The sequence below is a fragment of the Chamaea fasciata genome, unplaced genomic scaffold (genome assembly GCF_029207755.1).
Source record: "Chamaea fasciata isolate MVZ Bird 193981 ecotype frontalis unplaced genomic scaffold, bChaFas1.0.hap1 SCAF_12, whole genome shotgun sequence".
Lineage (NCBI taxonomy): Eukaryota > Metazoa > Chordata > Aves > Passeriformes > Sylviidae > Chamaea > Chamaea fasciata.
Window position 1 is genome coordinate 21892995 of NW_027094097.1, and position 19959 is coordinate 21912953.

The 19959-nt window shown below is 50.3% G+C and overlaps 1 protein-coding gene across 1 annotated transcript in view; it reads left to right on the forward strand.

Moving 5' to 3' along the window:
- The window catches only part of LOC136296109 (hydrocephalus-inducing protein homolog), a 120878-nt gene that overhangs the window by 19322 nt on the left and 81597 nt on the right, over positions 1–19959 (forward strand). The window contains 10 exon segments of the mRNA XM_066194941.1: positions 1082–1149; positions 3205–3413; positions 4225–4325; positions 5533–5704; positions 9167–9405; positions 11078–11336; positions 13144–13260; positions 14685–14884; positions 18289–18410; positions 19713–19917. Coding sequence (XP_066051038.1) covers positions 1082–1149; positions 3205–3413; positions 4225–4325; positions 5533–5704; positions 9167–9405; positions 11078–11336; positions 13144–13260; positions 14685–14884; positions 18289–18410; positions 19713–19917 — 1692 coding nt within the window.

Genomic DNA, 19959 nt, shown 5'->3' on the forward strand with positions numbered 1-19959 from the left:
TGAAACTTATTACTTAGCAGGAGAACAGTGTTGACTAGGTCTGCCCATAGTAGAGAAACAACTACACTGGCTTTGCTTTTGGAGAAAAAGTGCTGCTATTTTTATTTTGGAAATCAAGAGGGAACCTTTCACCATCAAATAATTGATTCTCCTCTGTCCCTCCCCCAAACTGGTCATGCGTGGGATGTTATTCCATAAGCAGCTTTCTCCTTGAGCAAGAGAAGGTGTTTCTTGTTGAGATGTGTAGAGCGGAGCCAGGGGCAGTCCTGTGAACACAGTAGAAGACACAGTTCACTGGTCCTTGACTTTTAACCAAAAGGCAGGGTGCGCATTGATTGGCGTCAACCATGAAATAAACTCGTGTTGGGCAGCTTCAAGTGCTGCCTTCAGTGGATGTTGGTGACTTTTAGTGCCTGTCTGCTGAGTTCAAGGACAGGGGAGGAGGTGTGGTAGATTCAGGACACCCATGTTTGGTTGTTTAAGCTATTGCTCCTGGCTGTGCCAGCTGGTGCACTAGTGACAAGCTGGTCCTTTCCTCTAGGATTCATCTGTCCACTGTGTAGAACTGTTAATGCTCTTTTTGGAGGATGTTTGGGGCTCCCCTGGCTTCATGTCTCAAAACTCTGTCTGTAATGATTGTGTGGGTCAAAATCTCCTGAGAAAGCTCCTCCATTGGAAGACCAGTTACAGCCAAGTAGCAAAGCAGGGAACCTGTGGCTGGAAAGGCTGGTTACAGAAGTTTGTGGGGACACCTTTATGTCCATCCCATTACAGATGGGGAAACTGAGGCACGGAGACAGGTCTGGGTGGGTGTTCAGGGTCCCTCATGGGACCACCGGCAACTTGGGGGCTTTTCCTGCCTGCCCTGCGTCCAAAGCCCCATCAGTGGCTGTGGGCTGCTGGCCTCTTGGCTTTAGCTGCCTCCTGTGCACATGGACACTGTGCTGAGCACATGGTGGTGTGTTGATTTGAAACGCACGATGCCCCTGACACCAGGTTTTGTGCCCCCAAGCCACGACAGCCGGAGGCTTTGCAATTCCCTTTAACGCAGCCATTTCCTCCTGTGTCCCTGTCATCGCAGGGGGTGTGTCGTCGGGCCGACTTTACACTTCGACACCGATGAGCTCGACTTCGGTGACATCTCCTTTGGTGAGTGTTCCCTGCGCTGGGACACAGCGGGAGGGATCTGTGTGCTCCAAAATGGAGCACTTGAACGTAAAAGCATCCAGCACTGCTCATGTTCTGCCACAACAGCCTCTTCAGGGTGTGAACTGCAGGTGCCTCAGGTAGCATTTTGCCATTGTGGGATCAAATAGGAGCAAGTATTTTCTGGTGTCTCTGTCCTGGTTTAAAAGACAGATTCTGCCAAGGAAGGTGGCAATCTTCACGGAATGGAATGATGACCCTCCTCTCTCCAAATTACTGTACCTTTGAAATTACAGGGCTTCCAGGCAAAAATATGGAAAAGGAATAGCAGTTCGTTACTAGAGTATATCCGGACAGCACAGACAACAACGCAATGCCAGAAGTTTCCAACCCGCCGAGTCCTGTTTTCCCCTTTGGTGTGGTTATGATCACAGGCTGGAGGAGCGGTGGGCTCTGGCAGGGCAGTGATTTCCCTCCCAGCCGGCACGGGCAGGGAGGGAAGGAGGAAATCGCTGCTTTTGCAAACTACGGGCAGCAGGAGATCTGGGCACTGGCAATCGGGAGCAGGCAGAAGCGGGGACGGCGGGCAGGTTTGATCACGGTGCTGAGCCCGGCGTCAAGCGCACGACGTCCCGCAGCAGCACGCTGCCGACCTTCCCGAGCCCCGGCGGAAGGACGGAAAGGTCTGCCCCCTGCAAACCTCGGCTCCGACTTCACAACCGCCCGCGGCATCACGGCACAGCTCCCAAAGAGCCCCGGATGGAAAAGCCCACCCGCACAGCCGAGACCACCCCAAACCCCCTGTATTTCCCTTCCCAGACTGAGGCCAAAATTCACTACGAAACCTAAACTCATAACAATGAAGTTGTTGAACGTTTTAAGAAAACTAATTGCCTCTCCTGATCTGCTTCTTCGCCACCCTGCATCACCACTGAGGCATTTGTTAAGTTGCCTTTTGAATAAATGAAACAAGAAAGGCAACAGGTAGAAACGCATTCCTAAGGTCTCTTCAGCTGAAGGCAGCTGTTATATATTTGCTTCTTTTTAACTGTTGTTGACTGTTGTCTGCATGTGGTGACCTCAGTCTCATTTGAGGTTTTGACATCTGTGTTTGTCCCTTTTGTGCTTCTCTTGCCTCCCTGCTGGAGTCACTGCTGGAGCCGGCAGTGATTACTGTTGATGGGCACAGAGAAGCTCTGGGCTGCGCCTGCAGTTGTTTTTTTCCCCCACCTGTGTTCAAATGACTCTTGGTGAGCAGGCCTGGGGAGAAGTCTCCTCCCCACAGAGCTGGCCAGCCAGTCCACTGCAGAGCGGGTTGTGGCTGGTGTCCGGGCTCTGCAGGACATCCCCACCATGCGTGGCACTATCTCTGGCTTTCCAATATGGAAAGCAAATCTCAGAGTTAAGGTGGGGTAAACCCTTGCAGGCAGCAATCACAGTGAGTAGTATGGGTGCGATGTCCCCGCTTGTTGGGTCAAGGCTCGGGTTTGCCTCCAGCTGAGTGGGCTCTGAGCTGTCACATGCCCAGTCTGTTTGGCCCAAACCAAAAGACGCCTTAAGAATTCTGCAGAGAGAAACTGCATTAGGGTGCTTTGCATCACGTTCTAGTTCCTGATTCCATCCTCACTTTCTTCTGCTGTAGCTTCTTCTCAATGGCGACTCACTCTTTATGTATCTTGAAAAGGGTAGGAGTGTTGGCAGACTTAACAGGGAATTTTACAGTTTGAATTTTCAGAGGAAATGCTTGGTCTGGGTGCACAGTCATCAGGGAGAAATAACTGGTGCTGGTTTGGGGCAGGTGAGGGAGCTTCTCCCCATCAGAAAGAGAGAAGCTTGCAGTGTTGAGCAGGGCTAAGAGCAGGCATTTTCAAGGCTACAGTCTGGAATCAGTGTTAAAGGGAACTAAGTGACGACTAATTCCTCTTGCAGCTTCTCAGTAATCTGTAGTTCAGATAATAAAGAGCTAAACTCCAATCACGCTTTCATGCTACCAGGGTATTCCCACCGGGAGTCACGACATAACTGGTGCCTAAATGGATATTTGTGTCCTTTTCCTAGGCTTTCCCTACACCAAGACCTGTCGCCTCACTAACACCTCCCGGGTGTCGGACGATGGCACTCAGCCTGCTGTTAGCAGCTTTGAGCAAATACTCAGCGACAGTGAGCCCTCCTGGAGGGAGGGAATTCATTTTTCTGTGAAGCCACGGGAGTTTACACTGAACCCCAGCGAAAGGACCCTCCAATCCCAGGAACACCAGGATATCGAGGTATGGGAAGAGTCCAGCCACACACACTTCAGCAGCGGGTCTGAAGCTTCACGGGAGTGTGGGAGGGCTTTAGCTCTGATGCCAGCTCTGATCATCGTGTGAGCGAGGATCTGCACTGGCGTGGGGCCTCTGTGAGCTGGGTTACTCGGGACGTTCCTGAAGGAGCACTGATTTGTTTCCAAAATCACAAGCTGAAATCATGTCCCATAATGGTCAAGTACTGAAGGCATTTTGGTGTTTTTGAGAGCAATGTCTTTGATTGCAAGTGGGCAGAGGACGGACGAGGACCAAAGGTGGCTGTTAGAGAGATGTCATTATATAAAGCAGTTTGCTTTTCTTCTTGGTCTCATTTCTCCTGTCCTGGGGAGTAGAATGATTTGTGTTCACTGCAGGGATCTCCAGTGAAGGCAAAAAACTCTGCGGCCATGAACTGCCCAGCACCTGCTGGCCCACGCTTTGTCTTCAGCTTCCTGCTGTAAAGCTGAACTCATTCTGTTCAAGTCAGCAGATTTCCACTGCATTTATGTCATTGTAGTCAGATGAAAATTTGCCCCTTAATTTGAACACAGTGCTGCACAGAGCTTTAGTCTAATGTTTTAATTTAGCTGACCTATGCCCTGATAGCAAGGTGTGCTTAACAAATCTGGTATTTGCCAGAAGGCTTTTGTCACTCTTAGAGACTGCTCTACACGTGGAGCAGCAGAAGAATTAAGGCAAAATCCTCCCTTTTCTTACCACAAAAACTGGAGGACATCACACGTGAGTCATGAGCTTTTGTAAAGAAGAATTTACTGCTCTTCTCTTCCACCAGGTGACCCTGTGTTCCAACACTGTGACGGAATACAACCGGAAATTGCTGGTGGACCTGGAGTGGTTTGGCAAGGGAGTGGCATCACTGATCATCAAGGCCAGGTACCAGCACTTCCCTGGCCTCCCCCAGCGCACTGCCTTGCACAGGACGTGCTGGCTGCAGCTCCCAAGGAGACGTGTTGTTTAATGACCTCATGTTCTACCCAGCTGGACATGAGAACAGCAGTGCTTGAAAAGCAGCCTGTGGTGAAAAGCAGCCCTGCTGACAGCCCAGCGTGGTCCTGGGTCGTTTTCTAAAGGGACCAGGAATGATATCATTTATTGACCTGGTGCTTGAGGTGAAGCAAATTTCCCAAGGGCCTCCTCGCCTTCTTCCTGCAAGAGGTGGAGTTGTGCTGGGTTGCAACCAGCCCGCGTTGGCTTGGGGCACACCAAGCAGTCTGCTGAGGGTCAGGGTCTGGTTCTGTTAACGAGGGCACGTGACAGTGGGGAAGTGGCTCACAGCAAGAGAGGTGAGGGCAGGATCTTCAGAGGGGAAATCAGTCCTTGATGTGGCAGGTCAGCTCTACTTTTTCCCCTTCTCTCTGCTTCCTGTTTTGAGCTTTGATGTTCTCAGGCTTAAAGCAAAAGTTGTTCTTGCTCCAGCAGAATTCCATCCTGCTGTGCTGCTCTAGGTGTCAGTTTAATGACAAGAGGGATGCAATTCCCTGGTGCTGTTCCCACTCCCAGGCAGAGCCATCTCGTCAGTGCCTGGGCTGCCATGTTTGAAAAGCAAGTGCCATTGGGGACAGTCAGTGTTTGGACCTGTGGAGTGAAGGACCAGGGGAGTTTTAGGAACTGGGAGGGAGTGATCTCCCACTCTGTGGGGCAGGTGATGTCTCATGCCCTCCAAGGCTGGGGCAAACAGCTGAGTTCTCAGGCAGGGTAACAGCACCATGGGAGAGAAGGGAGTCCTTTTTACTGAGACACTAGAGTCGTGTGTTCCTGGAGCCTTACTGAGCACTGATCCCTGTTGGGAAGGCTCCCCCAGAGCTCATGGATCACTGGGACTGTTCCAGGAGTTCTTGCAAACCTTCTTGGGCGAAGGAGGGGCTGAGGCAGCTGTGGGACCAAGTGCTCTGCCTGGGGCACTTGGCAGCCTCTGGGTGCTGCCTCTCAGGTTTTGCCCCTCCTCGACAAGACATGTTTGAGTGGGAGGACTTTAAAGGCAATTTTTCACCGTAGGCCTGTTAAATGTGTATTTGACAGTGACAAAGGTGTTGTGCTCCATTTCACAATCTTTGGGGGTAAACGTTCTCCATTCTCTCAGTATCTCTGATTCCCTTGGGGTCATCTCTTTGCCCAAATGTTTCATTCCTGAGCTGCAAGTGTACCCCCAAAACCGGGGGATCCATGAGTGCGACCTGAAGGCCCCGTTCGTGAGGAAGTTCTTCATTTGGAATAACACCCACCTTCCTGGCTGCTACGGGCTTATTCCCCAGGTTTGGCATCGCATCCACCTCCTCCTCTGAAATATTATTGTGGAGATTATTAGGGGGGAAGAGGGTTTGGATAAGACCTTGCCGGTTCCTATTCAGTCTTAAAGATCTGCTGAGAACAGGATCCTACCTGAATGTTAGCTTTAGGATGCAGTTTAATCTCTTGAGGAAAGGGCTTACGTTCTAGTCTTCAGGGTGTTTTCTTGTGGGAGATCTTCGAGGGTTGTGAAAAGCTGCTGCATCCACAGACACCAGTGCTTGTGCTGGCAGCCTCCTTGCAGAACCCCCTGAGAATGCTAAGCCTACAATTCTTGGATCTTGTTTGTGCCTTTTACCTTTGTCCTGGGGATTTTTAAAAATGTGTGTAAGTTGCTGTTGGGATGGATGTTAAGGAGTTTGAAGTTTCTTCAGAGGTCCCTCTGAAGCTGGATTTGATTCTGTCCCTTCTAGGAACCCGAGGAGGACTCTCCTGTGCTCTACTCCAGCCCCAGACCCTGTGGGATTCTCCAGCCTCGGAGCGCTGCAGAGATTCCAGTTACAGTTGAAATCCAAAGATTGGGCAAGCGTTGCACCAGTGTTTGTACCGGCGTGTTTGGGGATGCAAGAAACCCACTGGTGAGTGCAAGGGGAGGTGTGTGCCTTCGTGCAACTGGTCCTGGCAGGGTGCACAGTGTGCGGGGATTCTTCCGGGGAAAAGAGGCACAGGCTGCTGTGGAGAAGGACAGCAGGGGCAGGTGGCATAAACAGCTCGTGCCTTATAGGTGGCAATGTCAGTGTCTGACCCAGAAGGTAGTTCATCTAAGCTGGAATTGAGGATCATTTTAATTACTCTTTAAAATGCTCTTAACTTTGGAAACATCTTTTTTAAAATGTTACCTCTCAGCACAAAAGAGGATGTCAGAAGATTTCTGGGAACCTTGGGCTTTCTGTAAAAGAAAGGAAAGCTGGCATCTGAAGAGTAGTTGCAAGGATTTAAGCTTACATTAAAACATGGAAATGGTGATGCCAAATTCCCTGGATGGCACCAAACATCTGAACCTGGGCCATTGTGGCACTGCATGTAAACCAGTCAACAGGGAGGACAGGCAGTGCAGGCTGTGCCAGGGAGCCTGAAGTTTGACTGAGCACTTGCTTTCAACTATCAGATTGCTTACCTAAAGAGAAGAGTTTCTCCCCACCCGAAGAACCAGTTGTTTAACTGTCAGCCTGATCTTAACTAGAGATTTCTTGCAAAGCTTCTACCTTTGGACCAATAATTTGTAGTTTGAAAGTTTCTCTTTACTTAATCCTTTTCAATTTGGAGGTGAATACATAAGCTTTATTTTTTTCCCCCCAAAATCCCAGGAATTCAGCTGGAGAATGGTAGCTGTCCCTAAAGAAATAACTTGAGCTGGGTTGAGCTGTTTAAGCTTTTTTAGGTTTCCCTGTTTGGGTTTGATTTTTTTTTTTTACTCTTTCTTGCCTGCTTTCTGTAACAGAGAACAGAACTACAGAGCCTTGGACGGCTGTCAGCAGTCTACATAAGTCCAAGGCTGATAGAGTTCGGCAGGATCCCAGTGCTAAGGCCTAATTCACAAGCTTTTGGCCTCTTCAACGAAGGTCTCGTCGATTTAGACTTCAGGCTAGAGATTGTAAGTATCTGTGGGGCCGTTTTCCAGGGAAATTGACTGGTTGACATTACAAGCTGCCATGACGTGGTTTTTATATGCATCGGCCTGTGTGAGAGGAAGCAAGATATTCCAAGATTCCATCTGGGTGAGGCAAAAGGAACCTGGCTCTGGAGTGGTTTTAGCTGGGGCACTCCTCAGTGAAATCAGGTGCAGAGATGTTGGAGCAGAAATTCGTCTGGATTGTGTTGACGAGTTCTCCCATAATTTTATGGAAGGTCTTTAGCTGTGTGTGTCACGGTTTTTGAGCTCTGAGATCAAGAGAAACCTGTGGTCCTTTGCTCCTCGGAGAGCATGGGTTTCCCTGTGCTTTCCCTGTGCCATCTACATTTGCTTTGTGCCAAACTGCTGTTCATGGTAGAGAAGAGGGTGTGAGGTCTGTCCTCAGACTGCTGGTGGGGAGGCAATTTTCACACCTGCTGTGGGTCAGGCCAGTTGGGCTGTCCACACAAAGACATGTGTGGGGGTTGTGCACCCCCCCAGCCTGTGGTCTCTGTGCCTTTGAAGAGCATCTTTGGGGACCGGCTGCAGAGAATGGCTGTTTAATATGTGAAGGCTGCATAGGGCAGAGGAGCTGGGGCTGCTCCCCTGGCAGGGAGAGCAGGGCTGCTGCAGCCAGGAAGGGCTTGTAGGCTGGGCCTGGGGCTGGGTGGGATGTCTGCTGGAGGGGGAGATCTCTGAGGGGCTTGAGGTCTGTTCTTCTCCATGCTGGGTGTGTTGAACTTGGAGCTGGTTAAAACCTGATCCTGTGGACTTGTTTGTGTCTGTGGATAAAGCATCAGGCCATGTGGGAAAGTCCAGCCACAGCCTCCTGAGCCAAGGAGGAGGGGCATGATTTTTCCTCTTGCTGCTTTTCCTGCAGTTTGGGGGATAAATGTAACCTTAAAGTGAGGGATTTTTCCAGGACAGCTTTCTCGAACTACACAATGAAATTCTGCCTTCCACCTCTTCAGGGAGCAATGCACCTTGGCTGGGTGGGCCTGGTGTGTAAAGGATGGGCTTCACGTGCTCGTTCCAGGGCTGGACCTGCAGAGCTGTGTCTGTACAGCTGTGCTGGTGCGGGGCCTTTCCTCCCTCCTTTGGGCAGCTTCCAGCTCTCTTGGCCAATCTGTGAAGCCCATGAGAAACCAGAGGACACGAGTTCTTAGGAAGAGTGGGCCATGCCCACTGAGCACATGTCATCCAGTTTTCCCTCTGCTTCCTTCTTTCCTGCTCTGCCATAACCATTTAGAGGTGACTTTTCCAAAGCAGAAGGCCCTGGGGCACCTCTCTACAGCGGATGATCAGTGGGAAGTGAGGGCCTCGGTCCTTTAGGGGACGTTGAAAAGCATTGATGGCCTCTTGGGAAAGGATAGTTTGGTGTTGGGGTTTTGCTCAACTGGTTTTGCGGAGATATTCTTCAGGCTCTCAGCAGTGTCCTCCAGCTGTGTGGTTTCTGGAGTGGGATTTGAGCCGTCATGACTTCCTCTGGCCCTGAGCCTTTGTGAGAAGCCAGGAGAGAGAAAGCAGCTTTCCTTGGCACACACTCCAGAGAAGGACTGGGGAAGGAACACTCTCCTGAGGATAAGCGTCCCTTGGGTTGGGCAAAACTGGGTTAATTAGGTGAGAGTCTGTTAAAGGAGGGGAAAATACAGGTTGTGTAAGCTCTGCTGTTCCCCAATACTGCAGCTTAAATTTAGGGAAATTAGGCCTTTAGGATTTTTATCCTCCCCTCTTTAGTCTTCTCCTTTTCTTACACCCCATAAGAGACCAGGGTGTATGGTTTCCATCCTAAATGCACATTATGCGTGTCTTACAGGCTTGTAAACCTCACTGCTATGTTATTGAACCCAGGGAAGGAGTGATCCCCGCCAGGGGTGATGTTCCTGTGACTGTCACAGCAACCCTGGATGACACTGGGGTTTTTGCTGATGCTCTCCAGCTGTTCATTGGGAACAGACTTTGGACCACCTCCACCCTCCTGGCTTTTGGCACTGGCACCACAATTGTCACAGACAAACCATTTGCCCCGGAGCTCAACTTGGGATACCAATTCAGGTAGGAGATCTCCCACTCCCACCTCTCCTTCTGTCTCAACAAGGAGCAGTTTTGCTGTAGTCCTTCAGGCACGATCTTCTTCAGTGTTCAAAGACCCTGACTCCTTCCCTGAAGGCAGAGATACCTTTAGAGACATGTGATGGCCAGTTGAGCGTTGCTAGGTACCCTCAAAAACCACTGAAAGAGAAACCAGTTGCTCAATTGCCACTGAATTGCCTTCAGTTCTAACACATCTATGTCCTCACTTGGTCAAGTAATGATCTCGCAGGCTCCCCCAGAACAAAAGGTTCCCAAAATGGCGCCTGGATGAGGCGGGCCCTCCGTGTGGCTGCGGGACCAAGGGAAGATGGCATCGCACCCTTCCCTTCCAAAATGGCACCTGCCAGGCAAGCAGGGGCCCTGGGAACAAAGAGACGGGAGGGTGACGACCCCCCTGGGAAGGCAGGAGCCCGCAGAGCAGTTCCAGAGGCAGATGGAAACTTGCTGGTTTGTGTGGGGCCTGCAGTGCCGCTGCCAACGCTTCCTCACGCTGCTCGTGGGCTCTGCTGCTGCCCTGCCTGCCCAGGACTGATGCTTGTGCGGGAGGCCAGAATGTTAGGGTGCCCTCTCAGGTGCATCACCTCTGGGTTTGACCGGCAGCCTCAGGATGGCCTAAAATATTAGCGAGGCAGCATGATCAGAGGTGTTTGAAAAGCAAAACTGTTTTCATTAAGGTGAAAATAAGAAGCCATGCAGAAAAAAGAGAAAAAGCTGTGCCGAGTGCAAGGAGGACCTTTGCACTTGCTACAACACCCCAAAAATGCCCTGAGGATCTTGGTCTATTCTCTTAAGCATGTAACAATCCAGGCCGGATTCTTGGCATCCTGCCCAATAGAAATAGGAACAGGGCTTGAGGCACAGTCTCAAAGATCCAAGGGCTGCGTCCGTCCTGGCACAAGGCCAAAAAAGGTATCAAAACCTCTGGTTTTTACCTCATGAGTGAAACAAAGAATGGAACCCAAATCCTTCCCTTAAATGGAAGCCTCCTTGCCACTGTGGGGCTGCAAACCCTACCAGGTGAGGTACACTTCTACACAGGACCTTGCTCATTTTTCCGTTGCCAGCAGAGTTTGCAAAGTTCACTTCAAAACAGTTTCTGATTGCGAAATGAAGTTTCTACAAATGACCACCAGTGCAAAACCAAAGCTTCTACGAACGAGAGAGCCCCTGCTCCCCTGGTTTCCTCTCCTAGAGCAGACAGATGATTTCTAGCAGCTTGCTGGGATCGTCCAGAAACTTCCTCCGCGCTGGCTTTTAAAAATGCCTGCAATCATACCCCCGCACACAAGGGCCTCAGGTGCAGGATCTCAAAGATTCAATAACAGTTTCGGGTGCAGATTAATGCAAAATACAGTAACAGTATGAATCACCCCAGAACACACATTTTGGCGGAAAACACCAGATCCTGTTAGCCTGGCCTGGAAAATGCTACATTACCATTAGAAACATATTCCTCTTTGCAATAACGACATCAGAAGGGCAGCTTATCAGACACTGTTCCCGGTCCACATTAAGAGCTGCAAATGAAGACGGTCTCCAAGCTATTAACAGCTCAGAATCCTCATTGGGAGCAATCTGATGACCAGGACAATAGCTTCTCCCATACTATTTTCCATTCTGGTTTCTCTTCTAGCCTCCTTCCCTGTGCTCATCAGTTCAGACTAACAGATGGGGGCCACCACTTCCATCAGCTCTTCTGGAAGGTGGAATGTAACAGGCCAGCTGGGAAGGAGGGCCAGAGCACCTCAGCCCACAGTAGCCCCAAGGCCAAACGTGATTCCCAGAGGCGCAAACATACGGCCCCCGTGTTTGGGCTGGAGCCGCTGTCAATGGACCTGAAGCCAGGAGAGTCTGTGGACTTGGTGCTGCCAGGCTTCTCCCGCAAGGCGCAGGTGAGGTCCCCACCACGGGCTGAGCTGGGGAAGCATCAGATCCCCTCCCCTGGGCTCGTTCCACAGTCCCTTGACATTTGCCTGGGGAAATGAGCCTGTTTGGCTCCCTTTGTGCAGCTCACAGTCAAAGCTCAGGGGCTGAGTCGTCTACGCTTTCTGCTGGAATCACTATCATTAGTGGCACTGGCACGGCAGGAAATGTTCTGAAACAGCCCTGGAATCAGATTGATGTAGCAGAAGCAGTAGGAGGCCTTTAGGTGCCACTTCAGGCTCCTGCTAAGATTCATCCAGCTCTGCTCAGATTTTCCAAAAGCAGCATGGTGCTCTGCTTTCCCCTCGGAGAACCACAGAACATCCAAAGCCATGTGCTCCTGTTTTGCAGTTTCCCAAGAGAGCTGAGAGGGAAAAAGTTGAAAAACGTCAGCAGTCGTGTTGGACTCTAAAGGGGAAAACTGAGACCATTTGAATTTCAGTCAGGGAAACATTTTCTTAAATGAGGCTTGTGCCAAGAGTGGGCTGGTGGGAAGAGACAGGAAGGACTCAAAATCATCTGGTTTAGACTTTTTGAGAGCATTTTGGTGCTCAGGGGTTGATATCTATGTGTTGAAAATGCATGTTTGCTGTGTCTGTGTATCCCAGAGAGCAGAACTTGGCCTGCTGGCTGCAAGCGGGAATGCCCAGCAGCCCAGCTTGCCTGCACAGGCAGCAAGAACCCCTGGAGAGCCAAGGTTGGCTTTTAATACTGAAACCACACTGTGAGTCAGTGCTGGTCATGTTTTGAAATATTCCCCCCGCAGGCCCGGCCCCCCTCCCCAGGGCTAGCTCTGGAGAGGCTTTGGAGGAATATCTCCGAAGGGACAGGACAAAAGATTTCAAAAGAGGCTCTTACCCCCAGATTATTCCAAGTCGTTTATTCCTCAAAGGGGTCCAGGGGCCGAAAGAGAGAGAACAAAGAAATCCAGGGGTCTTATCTAGTCTCCTATTTTGGGAGGGTCCTGGCATTCAGCCAATTAGGTGTGGACATGTAGGGAGGAAATTCCAGAAGGGTCAAAAGGCGAGAGACCATTCCCCTAAAGAATTGCAAGGTTTCTCCAGGAGGAAAATGCCTTTGAAGCCCACAGTCAACAGGCACAACCTGTCTGTGTTTCCATCACTTTCGGGGAGGTGATTGCTGTAATCAGTTGATGATTCTTCCTTGCTGCTTTACTGGCGCTTTAAATTCTCTTTGTCATCTCCCTTTTTTAGGGATTGCTGTGTTCCTTCTTTTGCTTTTCAGGTTTGCTTTTGTTCCCAGTAAGGCCACAGTGTTTGGTCTCCTCTCTTGCTGCTCTGCCTGCATGACTGTATCCCCCAGAACTGCCCTATCCAAAGCTGACCTGCTAGAAAGGAATTTCTTCTTCCCCGCAGGAGAATGTGCTGTTATGCTTTCAGGTAGCCCATTCCCTCCGTGGAACACGACTGCATAGCTGTGTGCAGGCAGAAATCAGCAGGTTTTTGGCCCTGTTGAATATGCAGATGATTTGGTTCAGGTGCTCTTGTCTCCATCCTGCCGGTGCTGACCTGCTCGGCCCTTCCTTCCCACCAGGCACTGCCCTACTGCCCCTGGCCAAAATGCTGGAGCCAGACAGAAGGGATTCAAGTTCACCCTTGGGAATTCTGTGCCTGTACCTCCACAGCAGAAAGGGCTTTGGAAAAGGGGTCAAGGAAGGACGTCACCAGGGCATGGACAGGTCTCCTCTTGTCCTGTTTCCTCAAGTGGCAAAATCATGGTTCCATGTCTTTCCTGCAGAATCTTCAGGGGGTGCAGGTCTCCATGGAGAGCTCACCTTACTTCCAGCTGGCGGGCCCCAGTGATGCATGCCGTGCCGTGCCAGGAGGCGCCATTACCGATGTGCACGTCCACTTCACTCCTGACGAGAACAAGGTGAGACTGGAGGAGCCAAAACACAGATTTATCTCCAAAGCCATTGTTGTCCCTGCACTCTGGGTACAGCCCATGCTGTGAGCTTGGCTCCAGGCCGTGGGCAGGCAGCCTGCAGCCAGTCCCAGCTTGGCATGTGCTGTCAGGCCCTGCACCCAGGCCTGACAGGCCCTGCTTCCCCTCGCTGCACATTCCTCTGAGCATTCCCAAGGGAAGAAAGATGCCCAGGGAACAGTAGGCAAACGGTAGAGGGGTGTTGATAGATGTCTGGCCATCTCTAGGTATAGTGGAAGGGGTTTCATTATTCTGCAAAGTACTAGAGGAACAAAGAGGTCAGAGAGCTTTCCGCCTTCCTGACGGGCAACAGCTTCCCTGCCTCACCCGGGGCTGGAGCAAGGACGGTGCTTTTTCACACCCTCTGTTCTCCAGCCTTGCGGCTGTGCTGTCCCAGAGCACAGCTGACCATGATACGGCTGCAAGGCCAGGGCAGAGGATGTGCTGTGCCCGTGGGCCCAGCCTGGCACAGGCACACTGAGCTCTAGGTGCCCTTAGTCAGCAGGAGCTTGGTGAGCTGCAGGGGACTTGGACACCTGCCTGAAAGAGCTCGTGTAGGGCAGGTACAGCCTGCAGGCAGGCAGACCTGTGGGCCCAGAGCCGGTGGCAGCGACACTGCTGCGGCTCTGTCTTCATGCCTGTCACTGTGGTTGCTCTGTCAGCTGGCGCCCATTCCATGCCAATTGTGCTTTTGCGTGCAAGTTTGAACACCAGTGCCGAGGCCCTGGCAAGTCTGCTCTCAGCGCTGTGATCTGGAGGCTCGTTCATACAGAGGGGTTTAGGACATGGCATGGAAGGGAGGAGGCCTTGCAGGGAAACAAAGAGAGGCTCTTTGCAACAGCATCCTGCTACCTCTTAGCACTGTTCTTCTCGTGACTTGGTTGGAGAGGCAAAATTAGAGGGGAGTTCTGAGCAAACAGATATTTCTACACCAGGCCAGAGGTCCAGGATCTCTTTGGGTGCAGCTGTTCTCTCAGTTTCCTTTTGCTGCTTAGATTCAGTTTAACACTTTGTCCTACTCTCAATCCGTGGGAATATAGTAACCTAAGGAGGAATGTCCTGTGTTCCCTAGCTCCATGTTCCTTAGAAGGGACTTAGGAATTATTTAACATCATTAAAATTGAGAGTAAAAATTATGGTGGCCCTGGGCACTTGTCTGTATGACCCAAGTGACACAAGAGCTTAATGCCACTGAGATAGGTTTTGCAAAGTGCACTGCTGCCTTTAAAATGTGAGATATTAGTAGAACTTATTGTTCATTTGGGGGTGGAATAGGTAAATTGATACCCTTGAAGGGATATAGGAAATGGCTTTTCTTCTGCCATGGAGATGGCACCAAATGACCTGTGCTGAGACAGTTTCTTTTCCTGCAGGTTTATTCCCATGAGCTCGTCTGCGTCAGTGGAGAGGAAAGGATAGTTGTGCCAATTCGGGCCATCCCTGCCCGAGCTATCCTGGACTTCCCAGACGAGCTGGACTTCTCAAAGTGTCCGGTCAAGGGCAGCACCCGCAAGAGTCTGCTGATTCAGAATTGTGGTAGTGTGGCAGCTCATTACCAGCTGGGCACCGAGAGGTGAGGCAGCTCATCTGTCCTTGTGCAAAACACCTTTGGGGGATAACAGAGTTGGGAAAGAACAACAAAAGGAACCAGAGCATGGGAGCTGCTGCCCTGCGTCGCCGGCTGGAAATGGGCAGGATGGATGGCATCTGCTCTTGCTTTCAGTGTTCTTAGCAGGATGCAGCCTTTGAGCTTTCTCTGCCCCAGATTTCCTGGGGGGTGCTGGAACATGTTAGTTGCTGGCTTGCGCCCTCCTGAGCACAAGCAGCTTCTGAAATGGGTACTCACCACTGTCAGCCAAACAGACCCATTCTCTGGGAGGACACAGGCACATGGCTTTCCAGTGGTGCCTGCATCAGATGCCCAACATGAGCTGTGTTGCAGGCAGCCGGTGCAGTTCCTGTTACTTAAAGCTGATCTGATTTCCCTTGTCAGCTGAGGGCATCAGTCCCCTCTTCCGTTCCACGATGAACCTTTGAAAGCCGGTTTAAAATTTCAAACACGTGCTTTAAATCTCTGAATAAGGTCGTGCCCCCTTTCATTGAGATCTCATTTTACATATTCTGAAGTTCCTGTGTTTCTGCTGTTTTTTCATTTTGGTTTGTGTTAAATGTTTGCCAAAAGATCATGAATTCTTCATTGGGAACTTTCATAAATGTCAAGCTCCTCCAAGGCCTATCAATACACCACATGCCCATAGGCATAGGCACAGGTGTATTAGAAACATGAGACATTTAGTGACTATGTGAAAAGCAATTGGGCTGATTTAGAAGATAAAAGTATAGAATAACTTTCTCTAGAGGGGACCTCTGGAAATTGTCCGAGCAAATACGCTGCTCAAAGCAAGACCAGTGTCCGGGGATTGCAAGGGGCCATTGGGAGATCTGGAGTTGTCTTTAGATGCCATACAAGGAAACAAACATACAAATGGACTAGTTAAAAAGCCGAAGACGACCTATTAAAACCCCTCCATGACCTTATCTTTTCTGCCTGTCGGGTGCAGTAGTGATTCATTGAAAGGGTAGATCTAACAGGATGAGAACTATCTTAAGGAACAGCTGACAATTAACTCACTATATTGCTCTAATCAAGCCATAAAAGGCCAAAATTTATCCTGCCAGCCCCATCTCTTGGCAGTGGTTTTCATTTGGTTATTATAGCGTCAGGGATGTCTCCTTCACAGTCCTTCTTATATGTGGGCTCAGGGAACAGCTTAGTGATGTTGACTGAAATTCAGAGGAGTTAAGTTTAACTGTAGAGCTTGTGTCCTTGGGTCTTGGGGAGCCAGGTCTATATGAGAGATGACTGCTCCAGCAGGAACAGGGGAGTCTGGTGGGTACAGCCTGGGGTGGGATGTAGGAGATGCAAGGGCTGATTTGCACTCAGTTTTTCAGCCCTGACAACTGAAACTTGGCTGGATCCTCTTCTCCTGGTAATTTGAAAATAAGAAGATATCTTCTTTCTCACGCAACCCCTGAGGTCACTCCCAGGAGTGTTATTCGCATCCTGCCATCTGAGGGCAGGAGTATGTAACATGGGGCAGGAGTGGGAAGGGAAGGGAAGGGAAGGGAAGGGAAGGGAAGGGAAGGGAAGGGAAGGGAAGGGAAGGGAAGGGAAGGGAAGGGAAGGGAAGGGAAGGGAAGGGAAGGGAAGGGAAGGGAAGGGAAGGGAAGGGAAGGGAAGGGAAGGGAAGGGAAGGGAAGGGAAGGGAAGGGAAGGGAAGGGAAGGGAAGGGAAGGGAAGGGAAGGGAAGGGAAGGGAAGGGAAGGGAAGGGAAGGGAAGGGAAGGGAAGGGAAGGGAAGGGAAGGGAAGGGAAGGGAAGGGAAGGGAAGGGAAGGGAAGGGAAGGGAAGGGAAGGGAAGGGAAGGGAAGGGAAGGGGAGTGCTGAAGTGTGGCCAGGGACTCCCTTAACTGGCAGCTTCTCTTTCTGGCAAAATTCCTGACAAAACAATAAGAAAAAAATCCTGTGCCTTGCCCACACCAGGCACCGATCCCCCAAGCCCCAGCAGAGACCTGCAGCAGTGCTGGCTCACCCTCGGGGCAGATGTGGGAGCTCGTACAGTAATCGGGCTCCGGGGCTGCTGGGGCCTTGTCTTTCCTCCTCTCTCCCCAAAGTCTCACATCCAGCACATAAACATTGCTGGCCCAAGGCTTCTCCATCAGCCACTAGTGATGTTCTCACTAGTGGTAATGGAGCAGGTCAGGCCCATAACTGCAGCAATAGGTCCTTAGTGAGCAGAACCTGAAGCAAGTTCATCAGCTGTCACTACTGACATGAATGAAATTCCGCTTGCCAGATGTTCTCTATATTTTTGTGTGTGATAAGTTCATCACCAAACTCCCCAGAACACCCTTTCTGTGCACAGATTGACCACCAGCAAAGCACTGAGGAACTTTTGTTTCCTCAGTGGGGCTGTGGAAGAGCACAAAGCCCAGCAACTTCTGGGCAGAAGCACATTTCACCTGAGCTGTCCCTGAGCATCAAAGCACGGAGTCTTGTGTTTGTCAGGCAAGAACTGTTCACCTGGTGACCAATCCTAATTGCTCCTGTTACATCCAAAGTGCACCAAGACATTTGCGTAATTATTTCCAACACATTGCGCAGAGCTTGTCTGGTGAGCCAAGCAAACAGTTACCAGCCTGGATGACAACCCAGGGCCCCAGACTGCACTGCTGGTAAATACACAAAACCCTCCTGTTCTGCCTCCTCGATGTGCTCCTGCTAATGGTGCTTCATATGGCTGGGATTGGATCCTTCAGATTGTAAATGGCATCCTCCTTTTGGGTCTTGTTTCCATGTCACTGTATTGCTCTAATCTGCATTTGCACTCTTTCAGAGTTTTGATTGCTCCTTTTTGTAGAGCAGCTTTCATTGAAATGCTGACAAAATGTGCTAATTCAGGATCTTTTCAAGGTAAAATAAACCAAAGAGCCACGCTGCAAATTCAACAGTAGTTATTCCGTGGTCTTCAAGAGAAAGTTCCTTCTCCCTGTCTGATTCCTAGGCTGTAATCTCACAAGAGAGATAGTGCCCTAACATTTGCATCTCTTGAGAGGAAGTTTATAGGTAGCAGGAAATGAGAAATTCCTGAGGCAGTCAGCGTCAAGTTATGCATGCAGATAGCTCTTAACTCTCTCTGTGCTTTTCACAAACCATTCTCTGATGGGATTGCTGGCAGTCAGAAGGCTGGATGCAGAGTATGGGGGAGATTAGGTCGTTTTATCCCACAGGATCTTCTGAGGGCTGGATCTCCTCAGAAGTGGGTCAGTAGCTGTTTCTGATCCTGGCTGTTCTGTCTGTCTTGGCCGTAGTTTGTTTGCTCCCTGCTTGCCCAAGTGAGCTGAAGTGACCTGCACTGCAGAAAGAATGTCATGGCCAGAATTCCCCCCAAGTCCTGATCCTCTCTTTGTGTTGCAGTCCTTTCTCCGTGGTTCCAGCCGAAGGAATTCTGGGCCCTGGTCACACCATGCAGGTGACAGTGGGATTTCACCCGCTGACGCGCGGTGACCATTTCGGGTCCCTGGTGGCGCGCTGCATAGGTGAGTGCTGGGCAACGCATGGGACACAGGACAGTTCTCCACCATCACTCCCTGTTCATCCCCCTCAATTCCCTCTAGATGTACCTCCTCTGTTCCAGCTCTGCCCCAAAGAAAACTGAAATAGCTGGTGTTTAAATGGTTGAAAAAGTGGATCCCCTCTAACAGGGCTGAGATTTTTGGAATTCTGTTTTGCTGGGTGTTGCAGAGTGGAGGAAGGAGGAACCCTGATTCTCCACTACTGTGTGGCTACGCCTGGGTGAAGTTTTATTTTACTCCTGGGCAGTGCTGTATGTGAGCTGCGAGGTCTCCATCAGACTCTCTCCAATGCAGTGTATTTCTTGCACACCTCTGTCCTGTATGCCGCTTCTCCACTGGCTTGTCACAGACCCTTTTACTATGTTGCCCTCTACACATCCATGCAGTTTTTGCCTAATAACATCTTCAGGCCCTCAAGTTCCTGTATGGTGACAAATCAAGACAAATTTTTCCTCGTCCCCATTTCCCAGGCCGTTCATGCTGTTGCAAACCTCTCACATCTCCCATTTGATTTCTAGACTGAGGAATCCCATTCAGACTTCATATAGAAGCTGCTCTGTACTTATTAATCTTTCCTTGTCCTTTTGTATTTAACCTGAAATGCTCCATCTTGGTTTTTGAGATCAGGACAATATGAAATATTTCAAGACTGATGGGGCTGTGGGTTTGGACAGGAAGATGACGATGATGATGATTTTTATGGTGTTCATTTTGTAGTGGTTTGTCATATTGCAAAGCCAGGCTGGTTGTGTTTCCTCTCCTGTGTCCCCTCCTGCTGTGGGCTGTCACTTCACCTGTTCCTCTGGGTCTCCTTTTTCTGCCCACATGCCCCCAGGCGTATTTGCTTGTCAGCAACAAGGGATCCAAGGGATCAGGAGGGGCAGGAGTCTCGTGGGATGCGCAGGGGAGACCTCGGCAAGCCAGGATTGACCAGGGCTCCTCAGTGTCACCTGAAGGACTTTGATGCAGAAATCCCAGTGGTCTGAGTGGGTCACCTGAGCACATCTGACAAATCCCACTGTACATACTGTCACCTTGGGGCCAAATCTCTACAAACACCTTGGAAATAAGGTGGTTAAGGAGGTGCCCAGGACATCCTCACGCAGTACACACAGAGCTGTCAGGACGTGATAAATGTACTGATCCATGGAACTGCTAATACATTTAAAAGCTATGACACTTTCTTCCGTGACCTGTGGTTTGCTTTGTTCCTTGTGCTTCCATCAGCAACTGAGCTAGCTGAGCAAAGACTCTGCTTTGTTCCAGGTGAAGAAAGTTTCTTCACATTCCTTCGCGCAGAAGCTGCAGATGTCAACATTGGATTGAGCACATATTCCCTGAAGGTTGAGAAGACTTTCATCACCACATCAAGCCACACAAGCATGTTCATCAGAAACAGGAGTAACATCACAGCCCACTTCCAGTGGAAGATGTTTCCTACTGAGGAAGCCGACAATGAAGAGAAGAGGAGGTTGGTTTGAAAGATACGTTTCAGTGAGATACATGGCCCAAG